At 41.1% G+C, this 20,740-nt stretch overlaps 1 protein-coding gene across 10 annotated transcripts in view; it reads right to left on the reverse strand.

The window, feature by feature from the left end:
• LOC129868178 (phosphatidylinositol-binding clathrin assembly protein-like) overlaps window positions 1–20,740 on the reverse strand; it is a 53,757-nt gene that overhangs the window by 13,345 nt on the left and 19,672 nt on the right. For 4 of the 10 annotated variants that reach the window (XM_055941908.1, XM_055941910.1, XM_055941911.1 and 1 more), the window contains 17 exons: window positions 18,617–18,692; window positions 17,006–17,108; window positions 16,595–16,688; window positions 16,279–16,390; window positions 15,062–15,168; window positions 14,920–14,961; window positions 13,725–13,810; window positions 12,964–13,087; window positions 12,276–12,412; window positions 10,959–11,059; window positions 7,483–7,629; window positions 4,966–5,049; window positions 4,527–4,607; window positions 4,182–4,292; window positions 1,858–1,956; window positions 885–915; window positions 680–779 (listed from right to left, as the gene is read on the reverse strand). In XM_055941908.1, coding sequence (XP_055797883.1) covers window positions 680–779; window positions 885–915; window positions 1,858–1,956; window positions 4,182–4,292; window positions 4,527–4,607; window positions 4,966–5,049; window positions 7,483–7,629; window positions 10,959–11,059; window positions 12,276–12,412; window positions 12,964–13,087; window positions 13,725–13,810; window positions 14,920–14,961; window positions 15,062–15,168; window positions 16,279–16,390; window positions 16,595–16,688; window positions 17,006–17,108; window positions 18,617–18,692 — 1,635 coding nt within the window. The remainder of the gene's footprint in view (window positions 1–679; window positions 780–884; window positions 916–1,857; window positions 1,957–4,181; window positions 4,293–4,526; window positions 4,608–4,965; window positions 5,050–7,482; window positions 7,630–10,958; window positions 11,060–12,275; window positions 12,413–12,963; window positions 13,088–13,724; window positions 13,811–14,919; window positions 14,962–15,061; window positions 15,169–16,278; window positions 16,391–16,594; window positions 16,689–17,005; window positions 17,109–18,616; window positions 18,693–20,740) is intronic. The other 6 variants (XM_055941918.1, XM_055941915.1, XM_055941909.1 and 3 more) reach the window with 5 other exon arrangements.

Consider the following 20,740-nt stretch of genomic DNA (forward strand, 5'->3'; position numbering starts at 1 on the left):
GGTCTGAGAGTGCCTTTTACTGAAGAGTTGCTTCCGCCTGGCCACTCTACCATAAGGCCTTATTGGTGGAGTGCTGCAGAGATGGTTGTCCTTCTGGAAGTTTCTCCCATCTTCACAGAGGAACTCTGGAACTCTGTCTGAGTGACCATTGGGTTCTTTGTCACTTCCCTGATCAAGGCCCTACTCCCCCGATTGCTCAGTTTGGCCGGGCAGCCAGCTCTAGGAAGAGTCTTGGTGGTTCCAAACTTCTTCCATTTAAGAATGGAGGCCACAGTATTCTTGGGGACTTTTAAAGCTGCAGAAATGTTTTGGTACCCTTCCCCAGATCTGTGCCTCGACACAATCCTGTCTCGGAGCTCTACGGACAATTCCTTCGACCTCATGTCTTCGCTTTGTCATTATGGGGTATTGTGTGTAGATTGATGAGGAAAAATATTAATTTAATACATTTTAGAACAAGGCTGTAGTGTAATAAAATGTGGAAAAAGTTAAGGGGTCTGAATACTTTCGAATGCACTATATTTAAAAAGATGTAGTGAGCATCTATCTATCAGTTACACATACATGTCAGTACATACACACAAGTAGCAGTACGATTAATATTGATCAATGCATTACAATTTTGTGATCAGAACTTTGGATACTATAGTAAAGAAAGACTTATTCCAAACAAACTTACCATGGTGGCAGGGTTCCATGTGGTAGAGGGAGCACTCTTTGGTTGCCAATTGTATCCACCTGTCAACTTCTTCTCACCAGGCTGACTCCAATGAATATCACTACATAGGAAATGGAAATGCTAATTATTTTCTTTCAACTGCAATATGTCAGTATGGTAAAAAATGATAATTAGTCATTCCAGTTCCGTATCATTGCATTCTTACTTTTTTGCCACACCATTGCCAATTCCCAAATCTAAAAAGGAGAGAGAATACATTGTTAGTTGAGCGCATAGAGCCGCTGACTCGACCATATCTCATTAAAATACACCAAAAGAGATGGCATGTGACACTTCCTCTGGCAGATGGTCTGCTAAAATGTTAAGTATCAATAGCACATATGCAGTGGACCATTATTTCTAGCACACCAAGACAGTCGTGAAGAGGGCACGACAAAACCTATTACCCCTCAGGAGACTGAAAATATTTGGCAAGGGTCTTCAGATCCTCAAAAGGTTCTACAGCTGTACCATCGAGAACATCCTGACTGGTTGCATCACTGCCTGGTATGGCAACTGCTTGGCCTCTGACCGCAAAGCACTACAGAGGGTAGTGGGTACGGCCCAGTACATCCCTGGAGCCAAGCTTCCTACCATCCAGGACCTCTACACCAGGCGGTGTCAGAGGAAGACCCAAAAAATTGTCAATGACTCCAGCCACCCTAGTCATAGACTGTTCTCTCTGCTACTGCACGGAAAGTGGTACAGGAGAGCCAAGTCTAGGTGCAAGAGGCTTCTAAACAGCTTTTACCCCAAGCCATAAGATTCCTGAACATCTAATCAAATGGCTACCCAGACTACTTGCATTCCCCCCCCTTTTACGCTGCTGCTACTCTCTGTTATTATCTAAGCATAAGTCAATTTAATAACTCTACCCACATGTATATATTACCTCAATTACCTCGACTGACCGGTGCCCCCGCACATTGACTCTGTACTGTTACCCCCGTATATAGCCTCACTATTGTTATTTTACTGCTGCTCTTTAATTATTTGTTACTTTATTTCATAAAAAAAAAAAAAAAGTATTTCACTGTAAGGTCTACTACATCTGTTGTATTTGGCGCATGTGACAAATAAAATGTGATCATTACAGTATGGTGGGAGTAAGACCTAAGGAGCACGTTGATGATACATACTGCCCACAAGGTTGGCCAAGGATGAGTCCAGGTCATCCGACACCAGCTTCCCAAGCTGCTGCCCGTTTGGGATTAGCCCCTGGCTGAGCGAGGAGGCCACTGTGGGTTTGAGGACGCCACCTAAAACATTATTAATAAAAAAGGAAGGAGGGTGGGAGGGAGGGGGTAAAAGACAGAACGCCACAGACGAGACAGGAAAGAGGATGTGATTAACGTGAGCGGTGGGAAGCAGATGTCGCACGTGAAAATGACAATAAGTTTGCTGGCGCAGTCTAGGACTGAGGAGTGTGTAGTCAACTCACCCAGTCATGTGCCATAATACAGCCAAGGCCCAAAGTGTGTGTTCACCCAATGGACAAGGGAGAGAAACAAAACAATGGTGAGATTGTGAGTGAAGCACCCCAAAACCCACACATTAGATACATGTACACCACCGGTCAAAAGTTTTAGAACACCTACTCATTCAAAGTTTCTTTATTTTTACTATTGTCTACATTGTAGAATAATAGTGAAGACATCAAAACTATGAAATAACACATGTGGAATCATGTAGTAAACAAAAAAAAGTGTTCAACAAATCAAAATGTATTTTAGATTTGAGATTCTTCAAATAGCCACCCTTTGCCTTGATGACAGCTTTGCAAATTCTTGGCATTCTCTCAACCAGCTTCATTAGGTAGTCACCTGGAATGCATTTCAATTAACAGGTGTGCCTTGTTAAAAGTTAAGTTGTGGAATTTCTTTCCTTCATAATGCGTTTGAGCCAATCAGTGCTCAGCATGTGGGAACTCCTTCAAGACTGTTGGAAAAACATTCCAGGTGAATCTGGTTGAGAGAATGCCAAGCGTTTGCAAAGCTGTCATCAAGGCAAAGGGTGGCTATTTGAAGAATCTCAAATATAAGATACATTTTGATTTATTTAACACTTTTGGTTACTACATGATTCCATATGTTGTATTTCATAGTTTTGATGTCTTCACTATTATTCTACAATGTAGAAAATAGTACAAATAAGGAAAAAACGTTGAATGAGTAGGTGTTCTAAAACTTTTCACCGGTAGTGTATGTGTACATTCTTCGCTCTTCACTATACGCTTTATTGAGCACCAAAAGGCACTTTGCTGCCAAATGCACCTTTCTGTGATGTACTTATGACTTTGTAGGCATAACTACTCAGGGGCAGAAGGCTATGTCGAGAGAAGTTGAAATGGTGCCAATACTCATTTCTTAAGCTCTTCCATTTCATGCAAGATTAGACAATATGATGGAGAAGTGTTACATTGCAGTGTGTAACGGCGGTCCTCCTCCTCTTCTACCGAAAAGGAGGAGTAGTGATCGAACCAAGGCGCAGTGGAGTTTAACGACATAATTTATTTAACAAAACACGAAAGTGACTAAACTAACAAAACAACAAACGGTGTAGACAGACCTATACGACGAACTCACATAAAACAAGAAGAACGCACGAATAGGACAATTAGACTACACAAACCGAACAAACCGTAACAGTCCCGTATGGTGTAAACAATTACACAGACACGGAAGACAATCACCCACAACGAACACTGTGACAACGCCTACCTAAATATGACTCTTAATTAGAGGAACGCCAAACACCTGCCTCTAATTAAGAGCCATACCAGGCAACCCAAAACCAACACAGAAACAGAAAACATAGAATGCCCACCCAACCTCACGTCCTGACCAACTAACACACATAACAAACTAACATAATTAGGTCAGGAACGTGACACAGTGAGAAGATGAGGACAGCACTACCCTGAGTCTTTGGGTTCTGTTCATGACAAACTGTCATGTTCCAGGCCCCGGCCGTGGCAGTGAAAGAGTTCAAGAATTTATGGCTAAAGGAGCTCGGAGGCACCGGAGCAGACCGTGCCAGTTATGAAACCCGCCATGTGTCGAATGACAGACAGGTAATTGAAAAGTGCATGTGAATCCCCGAGGGAAGGCTGCGCTTTCCCATGCAAAATAACAACAACAAAAATAAACATGAATGCTACTTTTGGAACATTTCAAAGCAAATCATTCATGACCATATCTCATGGGGGTACATTTTCTCAATCATTGATCAAGCACTCACTGCAAGTATTTTGAATTCCTTTCCAAAACATCCAAGCCCAGCGATGGCCCATGAGGTGAGATGCCCCCAGTCACGAGGTGAGTTGGGCCCAGTGGGCAGCAGTGTGGATGTGATCTAATTGCTGATCCTAGATCTGTGCTGAAGAGTAACTTCTATGTGGAGCTTGTGCATGTGAAGAGAGGGATGGGGAATTGGGAGAGGTCGAGGAATGTATGATCCTTACCAGCAGAGTCAACATTGTTGGCGGAGGCTGAGTTATTGCCAAACACAGAGTCAAAGTTGACGTTAAGGCCTCTGGCGGTCTGGGGTTGCGTGGTGGAAGACACTGAGAATCCTGGTTAAGAGGAAGCAAGAGTGTTGAGGCTGATATTAGCTGAGGCATTAATCGAGCTATAAAGCTTTCTGATGCAAAACGGAAGTCTTTATTTCGCTTGTTAACTTCAGTATGATCGTGCCGTCAACTTTGTGGACACTCTTCTTGATCATTTAAATATATTCTGTACACCCAAGTTGTTTTTTTTCAGGCCAGAGAGTAGACAGGTAGGAATGGCAAGCCCCAGGTACCTACCTCCAAATAGACCAGCTACAGCAGAGGGCTCAGACTGGAAGAGAGGAGTGGTAGGGTATGATCCTGGCCCACAGAAAGAGTCTGACACAACCAGAGGCAAGCAGGAGGGGAGAAAGGCAAAGAGATGGGTGTTTAGAAACAAGATTAGAAATAACGAAAAACACATCAAATGAAAAGTAGTATAGCTCCAGAAAAGTAAGCAAGAAGATCAAGTCAATTAATATATATCTAGCTCAGCAGTTTGAGAAAAAGGAAGAGAACTAAAAAAATAATTAAAAGCCACCTCAGACAAACGCAAAATACTAAAATGTTAGCACTAAAGGCAAACAGCAATCAGGGAAGCAACTAGACTAGAGCAAACATGAACCCGGCATAAGTTCAGGGTCCTACGCTTCCAGGAGTTTAGAAAACAGGTCAGTCAGGTTCCCAGTCATAGTACCTGAGATAAACTGCTCTATCCGCACTGTGTGCTCATGATCAGATGCAATGGAAGAGCTCGAAACAATAAAGGGATTGTAATGATCTGGAGAATCAAAAATAAAATGAAAATTCAAATCAACAATGTGGATTGTTTTTCTTTACACTTAAAAAAATGCAAAAACAAAAAAAGAGAGAAGTTGTAAAGTGACATGCTATGAACACATATAGGTAAAGGTAAGGAAACATAGTAACGTTACATGCTATGAACACGCACAGGTAAAGGTAAGGAAACATAGTACAGTGACATGCTATGAACACACATAAGGTAAGGAAACATAGTAAAGTGACATGCTATGAACACACACAGGTAAAGGTAAGGAAACATAGTAAAGTGTCATGCTATGAACACACATAAGGTAAGGAAACATAATAACGTTACATGCTATGAACACGCACAGGTAAAGGTAAGGAAACATAGTAAAGTGTCATGCTATGAACACACATAAGGTAAGGAAACATAGTAAAGTGACATGCTATGAACACACATAAGGTAAGGAAACATAGTAAAGTGACATGCTATGAACACATATAGGTAAAGGTAAGGAAACATAGTAACGTGACATGCTATGAACACACACAGGTAAAGGTAAGGAAACATAGTAAAGTGACATGCTATGAACACACATAAGGTAAGGAAACATAGTAAAGTGACATGCTATGAACACACATAAGGTAAGGAAACATAGTAAAGTGACATGCTATGAACACATATAGGTAAAGGTAAGGAAACATAGTAAAGTGACATGCTATGAACACACATAAGGTAAGGAAACATAGTAAAGTGACATGCTATGAACACATATAGGTAAAGGTAAGGAAACATAGTAACGTGACATGCTATGAACACACACAGGTAAAGGTAAGGAAACATAGTAAAGTGACATGCTATGAACACACATAAGGTAAGGAAACATAGTAAAGTGACATGCTATGAACACACACAGGTAAGGAAACGAGGCAAATGTAAATATTTTAAGGCCCATGCTATAAATAACCTGATCAGTCAGCGGCATGCCACGGCACACAGTCAAACCAAAACAAATATACAGTAACAGCAAGGTTTAGTTAACGGTGCTAGCAAGCTTTGACAAGGACCACACGGCTGAAATGCGTCAGCTTAAAAAAAAAGCACCATAAACTTAAAACCTTGTAGCTGTGGTCATTAATGGGAGATGCTATCACCTTTCCTTGTTTCTTTTAATACCAAGGATCTACAACGACCAAGATAAGCACCCGATTCCTGAAAAACCTTTAGTAGCATCAGTACATCTGAATACCACATCATATACCGTATGTAAACACAAATTGTAAGCACCCACACACAATGTGAACAGCCCCAGACATTCACTGTTGAATTCTATATTCCCCTTCAGAATACTGGAGTTATGAAGCAAGCACTTTTGACTCTGCATCAACTCAAGGGGCAATCTGCAGTGCTACATCCATTGTTGCTCTTCATTCATGATATGTACCCACTGAGCCTTGAAGAATATACCTTAGAAATACCTCATGAGCTTAGTTCAATTTCATACCGCATCAGAACACAAAATAAGCGTGTATTATTTACTCCAATGTTTGTAAACAACGTAAATGTAAACAAACACTATATAGCCTCAAAACATGGTTAAAACAATAATGTTGATATCATGGAAGGTCAGTCCTTGCATCCATAGCTCTGTCTATTAATTTGAGAGTGGTTTAATTTCTCCAGCCACATCCCTCAGCTTTTTACCAAAACAGGGGCGGGGATGAAGCTTTCGCGTTATTGTTTCAAATGCTGATTGCCGCTTTAGTATCACTTTTGAGGTGCACCTGTGTTGTAAAGGCTAGGAGAAAGACGCGTAATGGTGCAAAGTCCCCAGTGTCCGGTCTGGAGCATTAATTCAAGAGTTCTGCTGGTGACTTCAAACTGGTCTGCACTTGAAAGCCCCCAAAATTTACAGACGTATTGGGCTATAGAATTAGTTTATTATGATTAAGTTCGATCCCCCACAGTGAATTATTTTGAAGTTCGCTATAAATGGAGATATTTAATTAAATAGTGATCCATTCTGATCACTACATTTGTTGTCACACAGGACCACGTGCCGAAACAGACCAATCACGGGCCGGCAGGCTATGAGGAGGCTCGCGCCCTCATGCCATAGACATTAAGGTTATCCCGCTCAGGCAGGATGAAAACGACTACATCAACCATGATCCTTTGCTAGTTACAGGCACTTTCACCATGATCTTAGCGATTTTTTGGTGCCATTCAGTAATATGGCGCGCTTCAAATGTAAATAGTTTCCGGCTTCATGCACCATCGGGAGTTTTCCATAGGAATACATGGCTGATGTCAGAGCCATCCCCATCTACTGGTTTTTATGTCTATGGAATGGTGCATGCAGGCTGAATATGACAATGGGAGACATTTCTGACAACACCATAACAGACAAAGAAAACTTAACACAAATAAATTGTAAATGTTGTTTACCACCAAACATTTCGTAAGTGGGTGTCCTAGAACTAACACCATCGGAAGACACAACAGGCAGATGAACCGCATCGACAACAGGATGTATAAGGAAAGGGTTAAAGTTTGGAATGGAGTCTTCGACAGCTTCTGTATAAGTGAAAGGATCTACACAGGCAAAGGGGACAGAACAGAAAGAGAGAGAACAGGGAGAAGTTAGAATAGGACGGCGAGTCAAGTCAAAGGAAAGCATGCAGAAGCATGAACATAAACCCCATGCCTCAGACAGAATTCTTCATAAACTGTGATAGTATCACAAATACTCCAAGTATCATTGCAAGGAAACTAATATTGAAGTAGACTTGGAAACAAGCAGCCTTATGTTGTCATCTAGAGTCACAATAATCTTTGCCAAGCTATAACAAACAATATTTTATGCTTAAAAAAAAAAAAAAAAGCAGGTTATTTCATCACATGCATCTAGAGGTTATACCAAAGGCCATATGGAATTTTAACATGACATTTAAGTAATTTAGCAGAAAAACAGCGACTTATTTATTGAATTCATCTGAAGATAGCCAGGTCTCAGTCATAATAGCCAGGTCTCAGTCATAACCACATCTCAGTCATAATAAGTACATTTGTCCTCAATAAAATAGCTATCAGCAAAGTCAATTGTAGTGGAAAAGAAGAAGAAACATGTGCATCAGTGGATAATGTTCACTTCTAGACATGACACAAACCAAGACAGCCTTAATCCATGTAACCTACACTGCACCGTCCTTTTTGGAAATATTCAATTGGAACAAATGCAGCACATTTGCTTTAAAAACGTTTTTGAAAAGTATACTTTATTCTTTTATCAAGTCTAAAAAAAAGTTATATACAATTATAAATAACAAGAATACAAAAATAAATAATTCTAGCTTCAAGTTGATTAACCTGAAACTTTGCAGGACTGACAAAAAGTAACAGTGGATTCATACTGTGACTACAAGAACCCGAACGGTGTAGTTGTAAGTGAAAAGGAAAACACAGTTAAGTAGGTTTATCTAATAATTTCAACCTTATCATTATTTACTTTCCATTGACACATGCCCCTAAATTCCAAAGCACACACAACATTACAAGGCACTCAAGATAAAGGTGCCTCTTAATTTGGCACCTGCATCACGAGGTTTAAATACAAATGCCATGAATGATGAACAACAGGTGTCATAGTAAATCAGAAAAGGTCAGTTACTAAATTTAATAATATGAATAAATAAGGTTACAGTCATGATACAGACCGTTCTTTTAGAGTTGCTGACAGTTTGTCTGGCAAACTACTAAACTGATAATAAGATTTCAGGAGCTGTTTCGTTAGACTTCAGTGCAGCTTTTGACTTGCCTGGCTACAAAAACTCCTTGCTCCAGTCAAACACCCATGGATGTTAGTTTCTTCTCCGCAATGAGTCTCGATCTGAGTACCTCCCATACGATTTCTAGAATGGAAATACGTTCTAGACCATCTGATTGGTCCTAGAAACCGATGGATTGAGCCAGAGCCAGCACACGCGTGGGTAATGCAACGTTTTGAAAATGTGTCATTGGCTTTGATACTCTGATTCGTTAGAGATGATCCAATCGCTGATTACTTTGTCTTATACAACACCCCTCATTTTGACATCACCACAAACCAACTTCAAAGATGGCAGTCTCAGACTGAGGTATGTATTTTTAAAAGAATGTAACTAGGAGGTTAGTTAAGAACAAATTCTTATTTACAATGAAGGCATACCCCGGCCAAACCCTAACGACGCTGCGCCAATTGTACGCTGCCCTATGGGACTCCCAATCACATCCGGTTGTGATACAGCCTGGAATTTAACCCCGGTCTGTAGTGACGCCTCTAGCACTGAGATGCAATGGCTTAGACCGCTGTGCCACTCGGGAGCCCTAAAAGCAAATGATTCAGTGGAAGAATTCAATTGAGTCATCAGGCAAGCTTGTGACATTATTGATCATAGTCTGCTGCTGAAAAAACCCTGTGTTATGGCTTTACATCCTCTGACATATCATGGATTGAGTGTTACCTACTCAACAGAACACAGACTGTTCTTTCATGGAATCCTCTAATGTAAACCAGGTAGAGTTAGGCATAGCTCAAGATCTTGGCCCCTTACTTTAATTTTTTTTTACCAATGACCTACCGTTAGCCTTGGTAAAGCCAGTGTGTCTATGTACACTGATGACTCAATATTACATATGTCAGGTCAGCTACCACAGGAAGTGATAACTGCAACACTTAAAGAGCTGCAGTCATTTTTAGAATGGCATCCTACATATATCAAAAAATATTGTATTTGGGACAAATCATTCACTAAACCTAAACTAAATCTTGTAATGAATAATGTGGAAATTGAGCAAGTTGAGGAGACGAAACTGATTGGTGTAACCCAGGATTGTAAAGTGTCCTGGTCAAAACATATTGATGCAACGGTATCTATTATGGGGAGAGGTCTGTCCATAATAAAGTGATGCTCCGCTTTCTTGACATGACAATGAACAAAGCAAGTCCTACAGGCTCTAGTTTTATCACACCTGGACTACTGCCCAGTCATATGGTCAAGTGCCACAAATAAGGACATTAGTTGGCCCAGAACAAAGAGGTACGACTGGCCCTTAAATGAAAACAGAGAGCTAATATCAATAACATGCATGTCAATCTCTCCTGGCTCAAAGTAGAGAGATTGATAGCATCACTATTTGTCTTTGTGAGAGGTATTGACATGTTGAAAGCACCGAACTCTCTGTTCAAACTAACACATCCATACATACCCCACAAGACATGCCACCAGGGGTCTCTTCACAGTCCACAACAGACTCTGGGAAACGCACAATAATACAGAGCCATGATTACATGGAATTCTCTTCCACATCAAGTAACTCAAGCGAGCAGTAAAATCAGATTTAAAAAACAGATAAAACCCCTCACGGTACAACGCAGACTGTGAAGAGACACGCGTATATCCACACACACACTAATATTTTAATGCTGTACATTTTATGTTGATGTTTTTTTTATATAGTAATTATGTCTTGCATGATGTATTGTTTTATTTATGATGTAGGCTGTTGTTTTGTTATCATGTAATTGTTATATTCCTCTTTGAATCCCAGGAAGTGTAGCAGCTAATGGGGATCCTAATGAATAAATAACTGTGATTTGATTGTTGATCAACTTTACCTGATTTTATTAGTAGCCTTAACATCCAATTTCAAATTCACCAATAGCTTTCAGGAGTTAGATCAAATACACCAGGGACTGTGTATATCCACCACCAGCAAGCTTATAGAGTTAATAAGCTGTTTGAGAATGCTAAGGGTTGTATCCACTATGACCTGTGGAGAGGCCCATCACAGTTTACCCAGAGGAATCTGAATGAAAAAGAGTGTGTGTGTGAGAGAATCAGGCGTGTAAAACAGGCAATCCGCGGTGTGACGGGAGCTCTCACCTCCCCATGTGTTGGCTGTTGGTAGGCCAGTGGAGAGTAGCAGTGCCTGCTGCTGAAATGCAGGCTGCAAGTCCAGAAGGTCACTCGCCGCCTTGGAAGTGCTTGAGGGGGGAGGAGGAAGGGAAGTTAAAATGTCTCACAAAAGCTAAACCCCAACTCTCCCATAGCCTACTCAAAAGGTTTTCATAACGCTCCAGGTAGAAGTTTCACCTAGCAAAGGGTAGGGGTGGAACATTCTACCTACTCCTTACTCCCACCCTTCACCTACAAAAAATAAAATAAAAGTCAAAAACATTTCACGCACACTGAAGGCAAACTTGGCAGGCTTGATTAAGCAGCCAAGAGGGAGAAACAGTGGAGTCTCTGAAAGTCACATGCAATCAATACCCTCTGTACCGTCATGGAGGCTCCGTAAACAGCTACCCCTGAGCTGCATGCTTTCAAACGGGGGAATGCACCCTTGCCATCCACCTCTAAATTGGCGCTACGATTTATTCATTATTCTTCTTATTTTGTAATGCTCACATTTATGTACAAGATTATTTTTTAGAAGGACATTGTAGAGGTGGGTGATATGGACAAAAATCCATACCCCGATAAATGTCCTGAATTGATGCGATAATGATAAATAGAAAGTCTATAACGTTAATGTGCACCAGATTTTGTTTTATTATTATCCTGTAAACTACTACTATGGTTGTAGCCAATCACCCATATTAGCAAACTTATTTCATTTCAAACTTCACATTTCTATATTTTAGGCTACTTATCGTAATGAACGATATCAGCAAAATGCCTGCGATGTGATCGGTACGGTCGGTGTCCATTGATCATCCCAGCTCTAGTACACTGACATGTGTGCAGCTGGGGCACTACAGAATAGTTCCACGAGCATCAAATTCAGTAGGTGGGCAAAGGCATAGGGAAGAGTGGGTAAGAATAGATGGGCAGGCCGATTAATAGCAATGGAGTATTTGGCTCTATGGATACATGGCATTGACTGTCTAGTCTGGCTTCAACAACCCCAACCACTACACTATTATTAATACTCCCTCAAACATCTCAAACAACTGGATGGGTAAGCAAATGTAAACATAGTTTGCATCTCAAATGGCACCCTATTCCCCATTTAGTGCACTACTTTTCACCAAGGTTCATAGGGCTCTGGTCCAAGGTCGTGCACTATATAGGGCACAACCATAAACTCAACAACGAGCTATGATCAGTGCCTGGGCACTAAACATGTAACATAGCATTTTGGCGAAGTCAGTGGGGGAGTGATAAGGGTAAGGCCTATGAGAGAATGGGTGCTCTAACCCGTTTGTGGAGCTGGGAGTGGAGAACAGGTCGATGGCCGGTGCTGTGTTGATGGTTCGTCCGTCAGTGGACACAGGGGAGGCAACCGTGGTGGCATAGGAAGAATGACCGTTCTGGAGTTCCTTCAGACGCTGCTCCTAGGTGGAACGGGCAAAAGTCAACAAAAACAAGCACCCGGGCCTACCTACAGTACACTGGCCAGCTGACATTTTCTGAGAGCATGTATTTTGACTCAATCTTTAACCAAGGTGGTGGGGACTCCATGGCCTAATGATCTCAGGAGAGCAACTTATTAGCTAAAAAAATATCCCTTCTTTGGATGACCTCGGGCTTGATGCTTGGTTGGTTACCATAGCATTAATTTAGATTAAAAGAGACCAAAAACCTCATTGAAGACTTGATCGCTGTAGTGTGAATACTGCTCAATAAAATGTTAGACCATGTTAACGGCAGCTTATCCACTCCAAAACAAAATAAAGAAACTCCCTCGACATTGCCTTTCCCCCCCAAAGGCAGAAAATCATTTAATTTTTGTTCATTATCACTGAATGTTCTACAGATGCTGCTGACCAGTCAGCACAGATTAAACCCAGTAGGGCAATAAGCCGAGAGGATAGTTAAAGGGGGAGAGCGAGAGAGATCAGACAGTCAGAGATAGCGAGAGGAGCACACTGAAAGGAAAATGTACCTTCAGCGCTTTTAGGCGAGCCTGCTCTTCCTCCAGAGCTGCCTGCTTTTCCCTCTCGTCCACTTTGGTGAAAGATATGCCCGTGTTGGCCAGAGAAGAGACAGCGTTGGAGAGAGTGCTAGCCCTGGTTGGACAGAGACATAGGAAGAGAGAGAGACAGGGGTCAGTAAGTGGGGGCTATGGTAAAACTGTTTACTGACCATTGTCAAAAGTGCTGTGTTGTTCTACAAGCTCAGTGAAAGAAAGTGGCACATATTTTTACAACTGCACTTAGATACAGGCTACAATAGTAATAGGAGGTTGAAATAAAATAGAAAGGATTCTGCTTGACAGGGATAGTTTATAACACACCTTTCAGAACAGAAAACCTGAATCAGCACTGATGGTACGTGCATATTATTATAGTACATTGAAAGACACAAAAAGCAAACTAAATCAAATGCGCCTGGCATTAGCCACAGACAAGTAGGTCTTTATTAACAATATTGCACTTTAATAAATTGAGGGTAAAAACACTGCAACTGTGGCTTCCGGAGCATTCGTCAATATTTTCTCGGAAACAACTGGCAAAAAACACAGAAAGGAAAAGCATACTTTGGACCGCAGTACAAAAACATATTGTTGAGATTGCTACCCACCAACAAACACTTCAGCTCCAGCTCACACCCACTTGCTAAATTTGGTACCTGAGCAAAACAGGCTTTGTCTGACAGGACTGTATTGAATAGGCAGTGAGTAAATGGAATGGAAAATAACAGTACCTGCTGGCTGCTGTGGAATCTTTCACCTTCTTTCCTTCTAAAGAAGCCAAATGCTGCTCTAAGGCATCCAAGAGGCTACTGGGGGCCTATTAAAATGGAAACAAATAGTGAGTTCAAAGGTTGGGGGAAAAAATGCAATCACAAAGGTGTAACAGCAGACAGAAACACAAACAGTAAGCATGCCTAGTTACAATGCACACGAAGAAAACAAACTACCCTTACAAACACTTAAAAAGAGTGGGATACAGATACTTACAGAAACTGTAATCTGAAGATGGAACGTTAAGGAAAAATACAAATATAAAGGTGGCAATTATCAGCGATGATAAAGATCAGCGATGATAACGTTTTGGGGGAAAGGTACTAGCTAAAGGCATTATTTAAAATCCAAAACAGTCCTTATAAAATACAAATCACAAAATGAATGCCCTTGCAAAATACTGTTTGTCTTGCTAAAGCACCATCTGAACATGGTGATAAGAAAAGTAAAAACATAATACCATTTTATTCTAAGACTGGATATGCAAGCGAGAGATGTAGCTAACCCCATACAACATGTGGCCCTTCTTGAAAGGTGACATGAAACAGTACAATAGCATACAGTGTTTATATGCTTTTCAATGTATACAAAGTGGAAGTATATTTTTCCTTTTATTCCTTTCATCTCAGGTCTAGCCTACTCAGTATATGCCTTGACAAAGGTCGATGTTAACACCTTTATGTGCTGTATGCCGTGCAAGGTAAGGTGAGAGGGAGTCCCTGTTCGAATGCAAATAAAGTGCACCCTTCCTTCCTCAATCACAGATCTAGAAGTGATTGGAGAGATGAGGGCAAGGTTATCAACCTACTGCTTTCATCAATCCAACCAAATCAGATTTGTGATTTGATTACTTGAAGGAAAGAAGCATTTAGAAAGTATTTGGGCAGGGCCTGAGTCTGGCGTTTCCTTTAGTAGGGGGCCACATGCAGTGTGCGCCCAAGAAAGCAATATATGATAGCTAGGGCTGTGCAGAGGTAACCATTTAGAAGGTCTGAAACTGCAGGAGGTGGCAGGGTGGTGAGAGAGGCCGGCAGCCAGCACACTGAGGAGCGTTGAAATAAAGTCAAGCCGAGGGGTTCAGCAGGGCTCTATCTCAGACCCTCTGCACTTTCGGGCCACAGAGATACGAAATCAATAGATAGCATCAGGTCTTACCTGGGAGAGGTCTGGGATGTCCCCTCGATCAATCCCTACTTGCTGCAAGGAAAGAGGGAGGAGGGTCAAGATAACATGGAGTAAAAGTGAATGTAGGAGTAAAAAATCTGATCACACAGAAGTTAGCAAGGTTGGATCTTACCGCCGCTACTTTAAGGAATTCAGAGATTCTTGTCATTCTAGTGAGGAATTTCTTGTAGATGTCAAGGCCCTCTTTGCATTGAGTTTTCTTCATGTCAAAGTACTTCTCTGTGAAGTGAAAAGAGTAACATGATAATGAAGCACTGGAACTTAAATGTCATCAAATAAGGATAAACTATCAAACTGTATCAAATTAATCAAACTGCCTTTGCAAATTATTGGAGGAGGTGCTGACTATTCCATAGTATAATTCTAAATATTACACTTTTCTCCAATCAGAAAATCGTCCCTTAAAATGTAGATGTCTGCAGGAAGTATACAAACTCTCCAAAGGGGTGCATGAATCCTAAACATGTCTCACTAACTGGTAAACGTTCCACTGATGTTTGCTCATATCCAATTTGCTCCACCACCCCCCACAGGCCTGCTCAGTCTCCCAAAAGGAACAAGGCTCTCATCTGAGTGAGAGAGGCATCCATCCTCATAGCAGAGAATACAGCCTTGACATGCATGTAATGACCAGCAATTTATCATAGTCTAGGAACCAAATGCAACTCTCTAACTCCAGTCTAATGTCCAGCTTTGTGGAGAAATAGAATGTTAGTGTTCTGGAATTTCTATTTCCAATGTTAGACATTGTTTTAATTTCCAACTTGTGCACTGAAATACATGTGCACGGAACTACATGTGCACAGAACTACATGTGCACGGAACTACATGTGCACAGAACTACATGTGCAAACAGATATGCAGAGTAGTCGAATAGACTGTGTGCAAGACCATTCTCTCCACCAGTATTGGGCGCAATTTCATTTTAACACAGTCCATTCAGGAAACTCATTTAGAATGAATTGGAAACTAGATTTCTTCCCCAAAGTGTTTCAGACATTTAATAGAATGTCTGAATTTCAAAAGGCAATTTAACCAACCTACAGACCTTATGTCACCTTGCAAACCCAGTTCACTAAAACAAAGCAGAGCAGTAGTAGAACACTGTCGTTTATTGGCCCTCGTTAAGTTAACCTGATAGCATGGAGCAGGCTGATAGTGAGTTGTGTAAAAAAAAAATTGAGGCCAGAGATACAGTATCAACCCAGAACGACAGAGTGCAAAGGTGTCTCTGCATCAGCGCTGCTCCATGGTTACGATGATATGGCAATAATGACTTGGTTTTGGCAGGCCAGAGCCTCTTGAGTGCCAGAAGGCAGAAGTACTTACCCAACAGGTTAATAATGCCTTCGTTGTAGGCCGCAAACAGTCGAATGGCATCTTTGAACAGAAGCATGAAGGCCGCGTTTATCACTCCGTTGGTAAGCTCATTGGCGTTGACCTGGAGATGGAGTGGGGATCCAAAGCAGACCAATTGAATTGACAGACGACCCATCAAGCATTCTCATTGGTCTGACTCAGCGGTAACTCCCAACCACACGACAGGGCTACTCATTCGCCGACAGTTTTTTTGCAATACTGTCATATTCGAGAGCTGGAGCGTTTATTCAGGCCATAGCAGTATAACAAGTTACAAGGAACTTACATTGAAATCAAGTAGTGCATCCATCTGATTTTGGATAATGGGTAGGGTCTTCAGTAACTTCTCTGTGTTCATGGTTCTCATAACGCCATCCGCCCTTGGGGAAAGATAATATTCCAATCATTAGGGGCCCAATACTATTGATGCTGGATTGTCAATGTCATGAAGCATGCAACCTAAAATAATGAATTTGAATTAGGCTTAGTGAACAACACTACACTTACTCAGATGCCCAATCCCAAATCAACCCCTACACCATATGCACTTCATGCAGGAGTAAGCAATATACCCAATATATCCAAAACACACTTCCCAGGAGTCGACTGCACATTGTGTATACAATATAGGAGAGACAAGGTAGATCTGAGCCGGATGCTATAAGAAAACATTTGAACAGAGAATTAAAGTCCTTACCCTCGTTTTACTTTGGTGAAGTCAAAAGCGACCTGTCGATACGATACAGCCTTCTCATTCAAGTAGCGACTATACCTCCTTATGAACGTTGACATGTCATAGCCTGAAAAAGACAATAGGGAAATAAATGTTTTAGCATGAGGTGCATCTTGATGGTGATACACATCTCACTGTAGAACTGCCACATAATCACCTTTTCAAACAACTAGCCTATACTCTTAACTGTTTATTTGGAGAACTAAGTGATACAATAAGCAGAGGCAAATTCTTTCCATTGATTTTGGAAATGAAGACGACTTCAGAGTTTATTGGTGGATATACGGGTAACTGACTAAATAAAATAAATACTAACAAAGTGTCTTAATAGGGCGTTGGGCCACCACGATCCACTAGAACAGCTTCAATGCACCTTGGCATAGTTTCTACAAGTGTCGAACTCTACTGGAGGATGCAACACCATTCTCCACGAGACATTCCATCATTTGGTGTTTTGTTGGTGGAAAACACTGTCTCAGGCGCCGCTCCAGAATCTCCCATCAATGTTAATTTGGGTTGAGATCTGGTGACTGAGACGGTCATGGCATATGGTTTACATTGCTTTCATGCTCATCAAACCATTCAGTGACTACTCGTGCCCTGTGGATGGGGGCATTGTCATCCTATGGGGGCACAGCCATTGAAGCAAAAAAGAATGGGCAACGGCATTTTTTATATATGGTCTGTCCCGTATTTTCTTCTAAAGTAAAGGCCCAACAGGCTGTCTTTGACAGCTCACGATCTTGTAGATTTCTGTCATGAGTGCTATACTCCCCAACCAATTCATCATCCTTAAACAAACTGACAGCTCCCTATTACCGTAATTTATCAGTAACACAATCTGGCAAAAGGAATGTGGGTTATTATGATTAGCGATGCTTACTCCACCATTATACTCCCACTGGTCTGGGATGCCATGCATCTTGTTAACATTTATTTTTATTTCAACTTTATTTAACTTGGCAAGTCAGTTAAGAAAAAAATATTATTTACAATGTCAGCCTACCGGGGAACAGTGGGTTAACTGCCTTGTTCAGGTGCAGAACATCAGAGTTTTACCTTGTCAGCTCAGGGATTCGATCCAGCAACCTTTCGGTTATTGGCCCAACGCTCTAACCACTAGGCTACCTGTCGCCCCATGGGACATATTTACCTTGAGTAAATAAATTCTGCTGCGTTTGATGTGAGCGGAGAGTCTGCCATGATGCCTTAAACATTCCATTGGGAATAGAACGGAGGGGAAAAAGGCAGGACCGTCAAAAAGAACATTTCTCCACTCCTCTCAGTCTTGCAAGTCTCAATATTGCCTGTTGTCGTGTGCACGCACACGTTTAGTAGGCAAAAGTTACGGAACGTTGCAGTTCTAGAATAGAGCTGACGTGATTCCTTATTCCATTTCAAATGTATTTTCTAGAAGAAGCATGCCTATTTGAATGTTCAGTGACATTGTTCCCTGCTGAACGCAGCCCTGTTGATTGACCTGAGAGAATAGACCTTAAGATACTGTATGAGCTCAAATGCTCCAGTGAAGACGATACTGAGCCTGTGATAAAATGCAGAGCTGACTTCACTCACCTTGTAGGCCACTTTTGTCCAAAAAATTACTGAGGTTAAAAAGCGTGTTCCTTGAAGCCAGGTACTGTATAAATCTCTGCAACACAGAAACATGTGTAAAAACTTTTTGCAATACAAAAAGAACTCCTAGATTGCCAATAATTGCATTCACCAACAGCAATTGAAAATGCATAGCAATGTTACATACAGTTGAAGTCGGAAGTTTACATACACCTTAGCCAAATACATTTAAACTCAGTTTTTCACAATTCCTGACCTTTAATCAGAGTAAAAATTCCCTGTCTTAGGTCAGTTAGGATCACCACTTTATTTTAATGTAAAATGTCAGACTAATAGTAGAGAGAATTATTTATTTCAGCTTTTATTTCTTTCATCACATTCCCAGTGGGTCAGGAATTTACATACACTCAATTAGTATTTGCTAGCATTGCCTTTAAATTGTTTAACTTGGGTCAAACGTTTTGGGTAGCCTTCCATCAGCTTCCCACAATAAGTGAATTTTGGCACATTCCTCCTGACAAAGCAGATGTAACTGAATAAGGTTGTAGGCCTCCTTGCTCGCACACGCTTTTTCAGTTCTGCCCACAAATTTTCTATGGGATTGAGGTCAGGGCTTTGTGATGGCCACTCCAATACCTTGACTTTGTTGTCCTGAAGCCATTTTGCTACAACTTTGGAAGTATGCTTGGGGTCATTGTCCATTTGGAAGACCCATTTGCGACCAAGCTTTAACTTTCTGACTGATGTCTTGAGATATTGCTTCAGTATATCCACAATTTCCCTTCCTCATGATGCCTTTTATTTTGTGAAGTGCACCAGTCCCTCCTGTAGCAAAGCACCCCCACAACATGATGCTGCCATACCCGTGCTTCATGGTTGGGATGGTGTTCTTCGGCTTGCAAGCATCCCCTATTTTCCTCCAAACATAACGATGGTCATTATGGTCAAACAGTTCTATTTTTGTTTCATCAGACCAGAGGACATTTCTCCAAAAAGTACAATCTTTGTCCCCATGTGCAGTTGCAAACCGTAGTATGGCTTTATGGCGGTTTTGGAGCAGTGGCTTCTTCCTTGCTGAGCGGCCTTTCAGGTTATGACAATATAGGACTCGTTTTACTGTGGATATAGATACTTTTGTACCAGTTTACTCCAGCATCTTCACAAGGTCCTTTGCTGTTGTTCTGGGATTGATTTGCACCTATCGCACCAAAGTACATTCATCTCTAGGAGACAGAATGCGTCTTCTTCCTGAGCGGTATGACGGCTGCGTGGTCCCATGGTGTTTATACTTGCATACTATTGTTTGTACAGATGAACGTGGTACCTTCATGCGTTTGGAAATTGCTCCCAAGGATGAACCAGACTTGTGGAGGTCTACAATTTTTTTTCCTGAGGTCTTGGCTGATTTCTTTTGATTTTCCTATGATGTCAAGCAAAGAGGCACTGAGTTTAAAGATAGGCCTTGAAATTTGGAATTTACCAAGCTGTGTAAAGGCACAGTCAACTTAGTGTATGTAAACTTCTGACCCATTGGAAATGTGATACAGTGAAATAATCTGTCTGTAAACAATTGTTGGAAAAATGACTTGTGTCATGCACAAAGTAGATGTCCTTACTGACTTGCCAAAACTATAGTTTGTTAACAAGAAATTTGTGGAGTGGTTGAAAAACGAGTTTTAATGACTCCGACCTAAGTGTATGTAAACTTCCGACTTCAACTGTAAGAGCATCTTCTCAAAAGAAGAAGTATGATAGAATTATGTAATTTGTCACTGGATACTGCTTCACTTCAAACCAGTGTTAAATGGATTTCAAAATACCTTAACACCACTAGCAGACTGGGTTTACACAGACAGCCAAATTCAGATGTTTTGCCCAATTAATGGCAAAAGTTGACACCTAATCATTCCAGCATTTCTTTTTTTTTTTTAACTATTTTCTACATTGTAGAATAATAGTGAATACATCAAAACTATGAAATAAAACATATGGAATCATGTAGTAACCAAAAGAGTGTTAAACAAATCAAAATGTATGTTATATTTGATATTCTTCAAAGTAACCACCCTTTGCCTTGATGACAGCTTTGCACACTTGACATTCTCTCAACCAGCTTCATGAGGT

This window comes from Salvelinus fontinalis, chromosome 13 (assembly GCF_029448725.1).
Source record: "Salvelinus fontinalis isolate EN_2023a chromosome 13, ASM2944872v1, whole genome shotgun sequence".
In the NCBI taxonomy this organism is placed as follows: Eukaryota; Metazoa; Chordata; class Actinopteri; order Salmoniformes; family Salmonidae; genus Salvelinus; species Salvelinus fontinalis.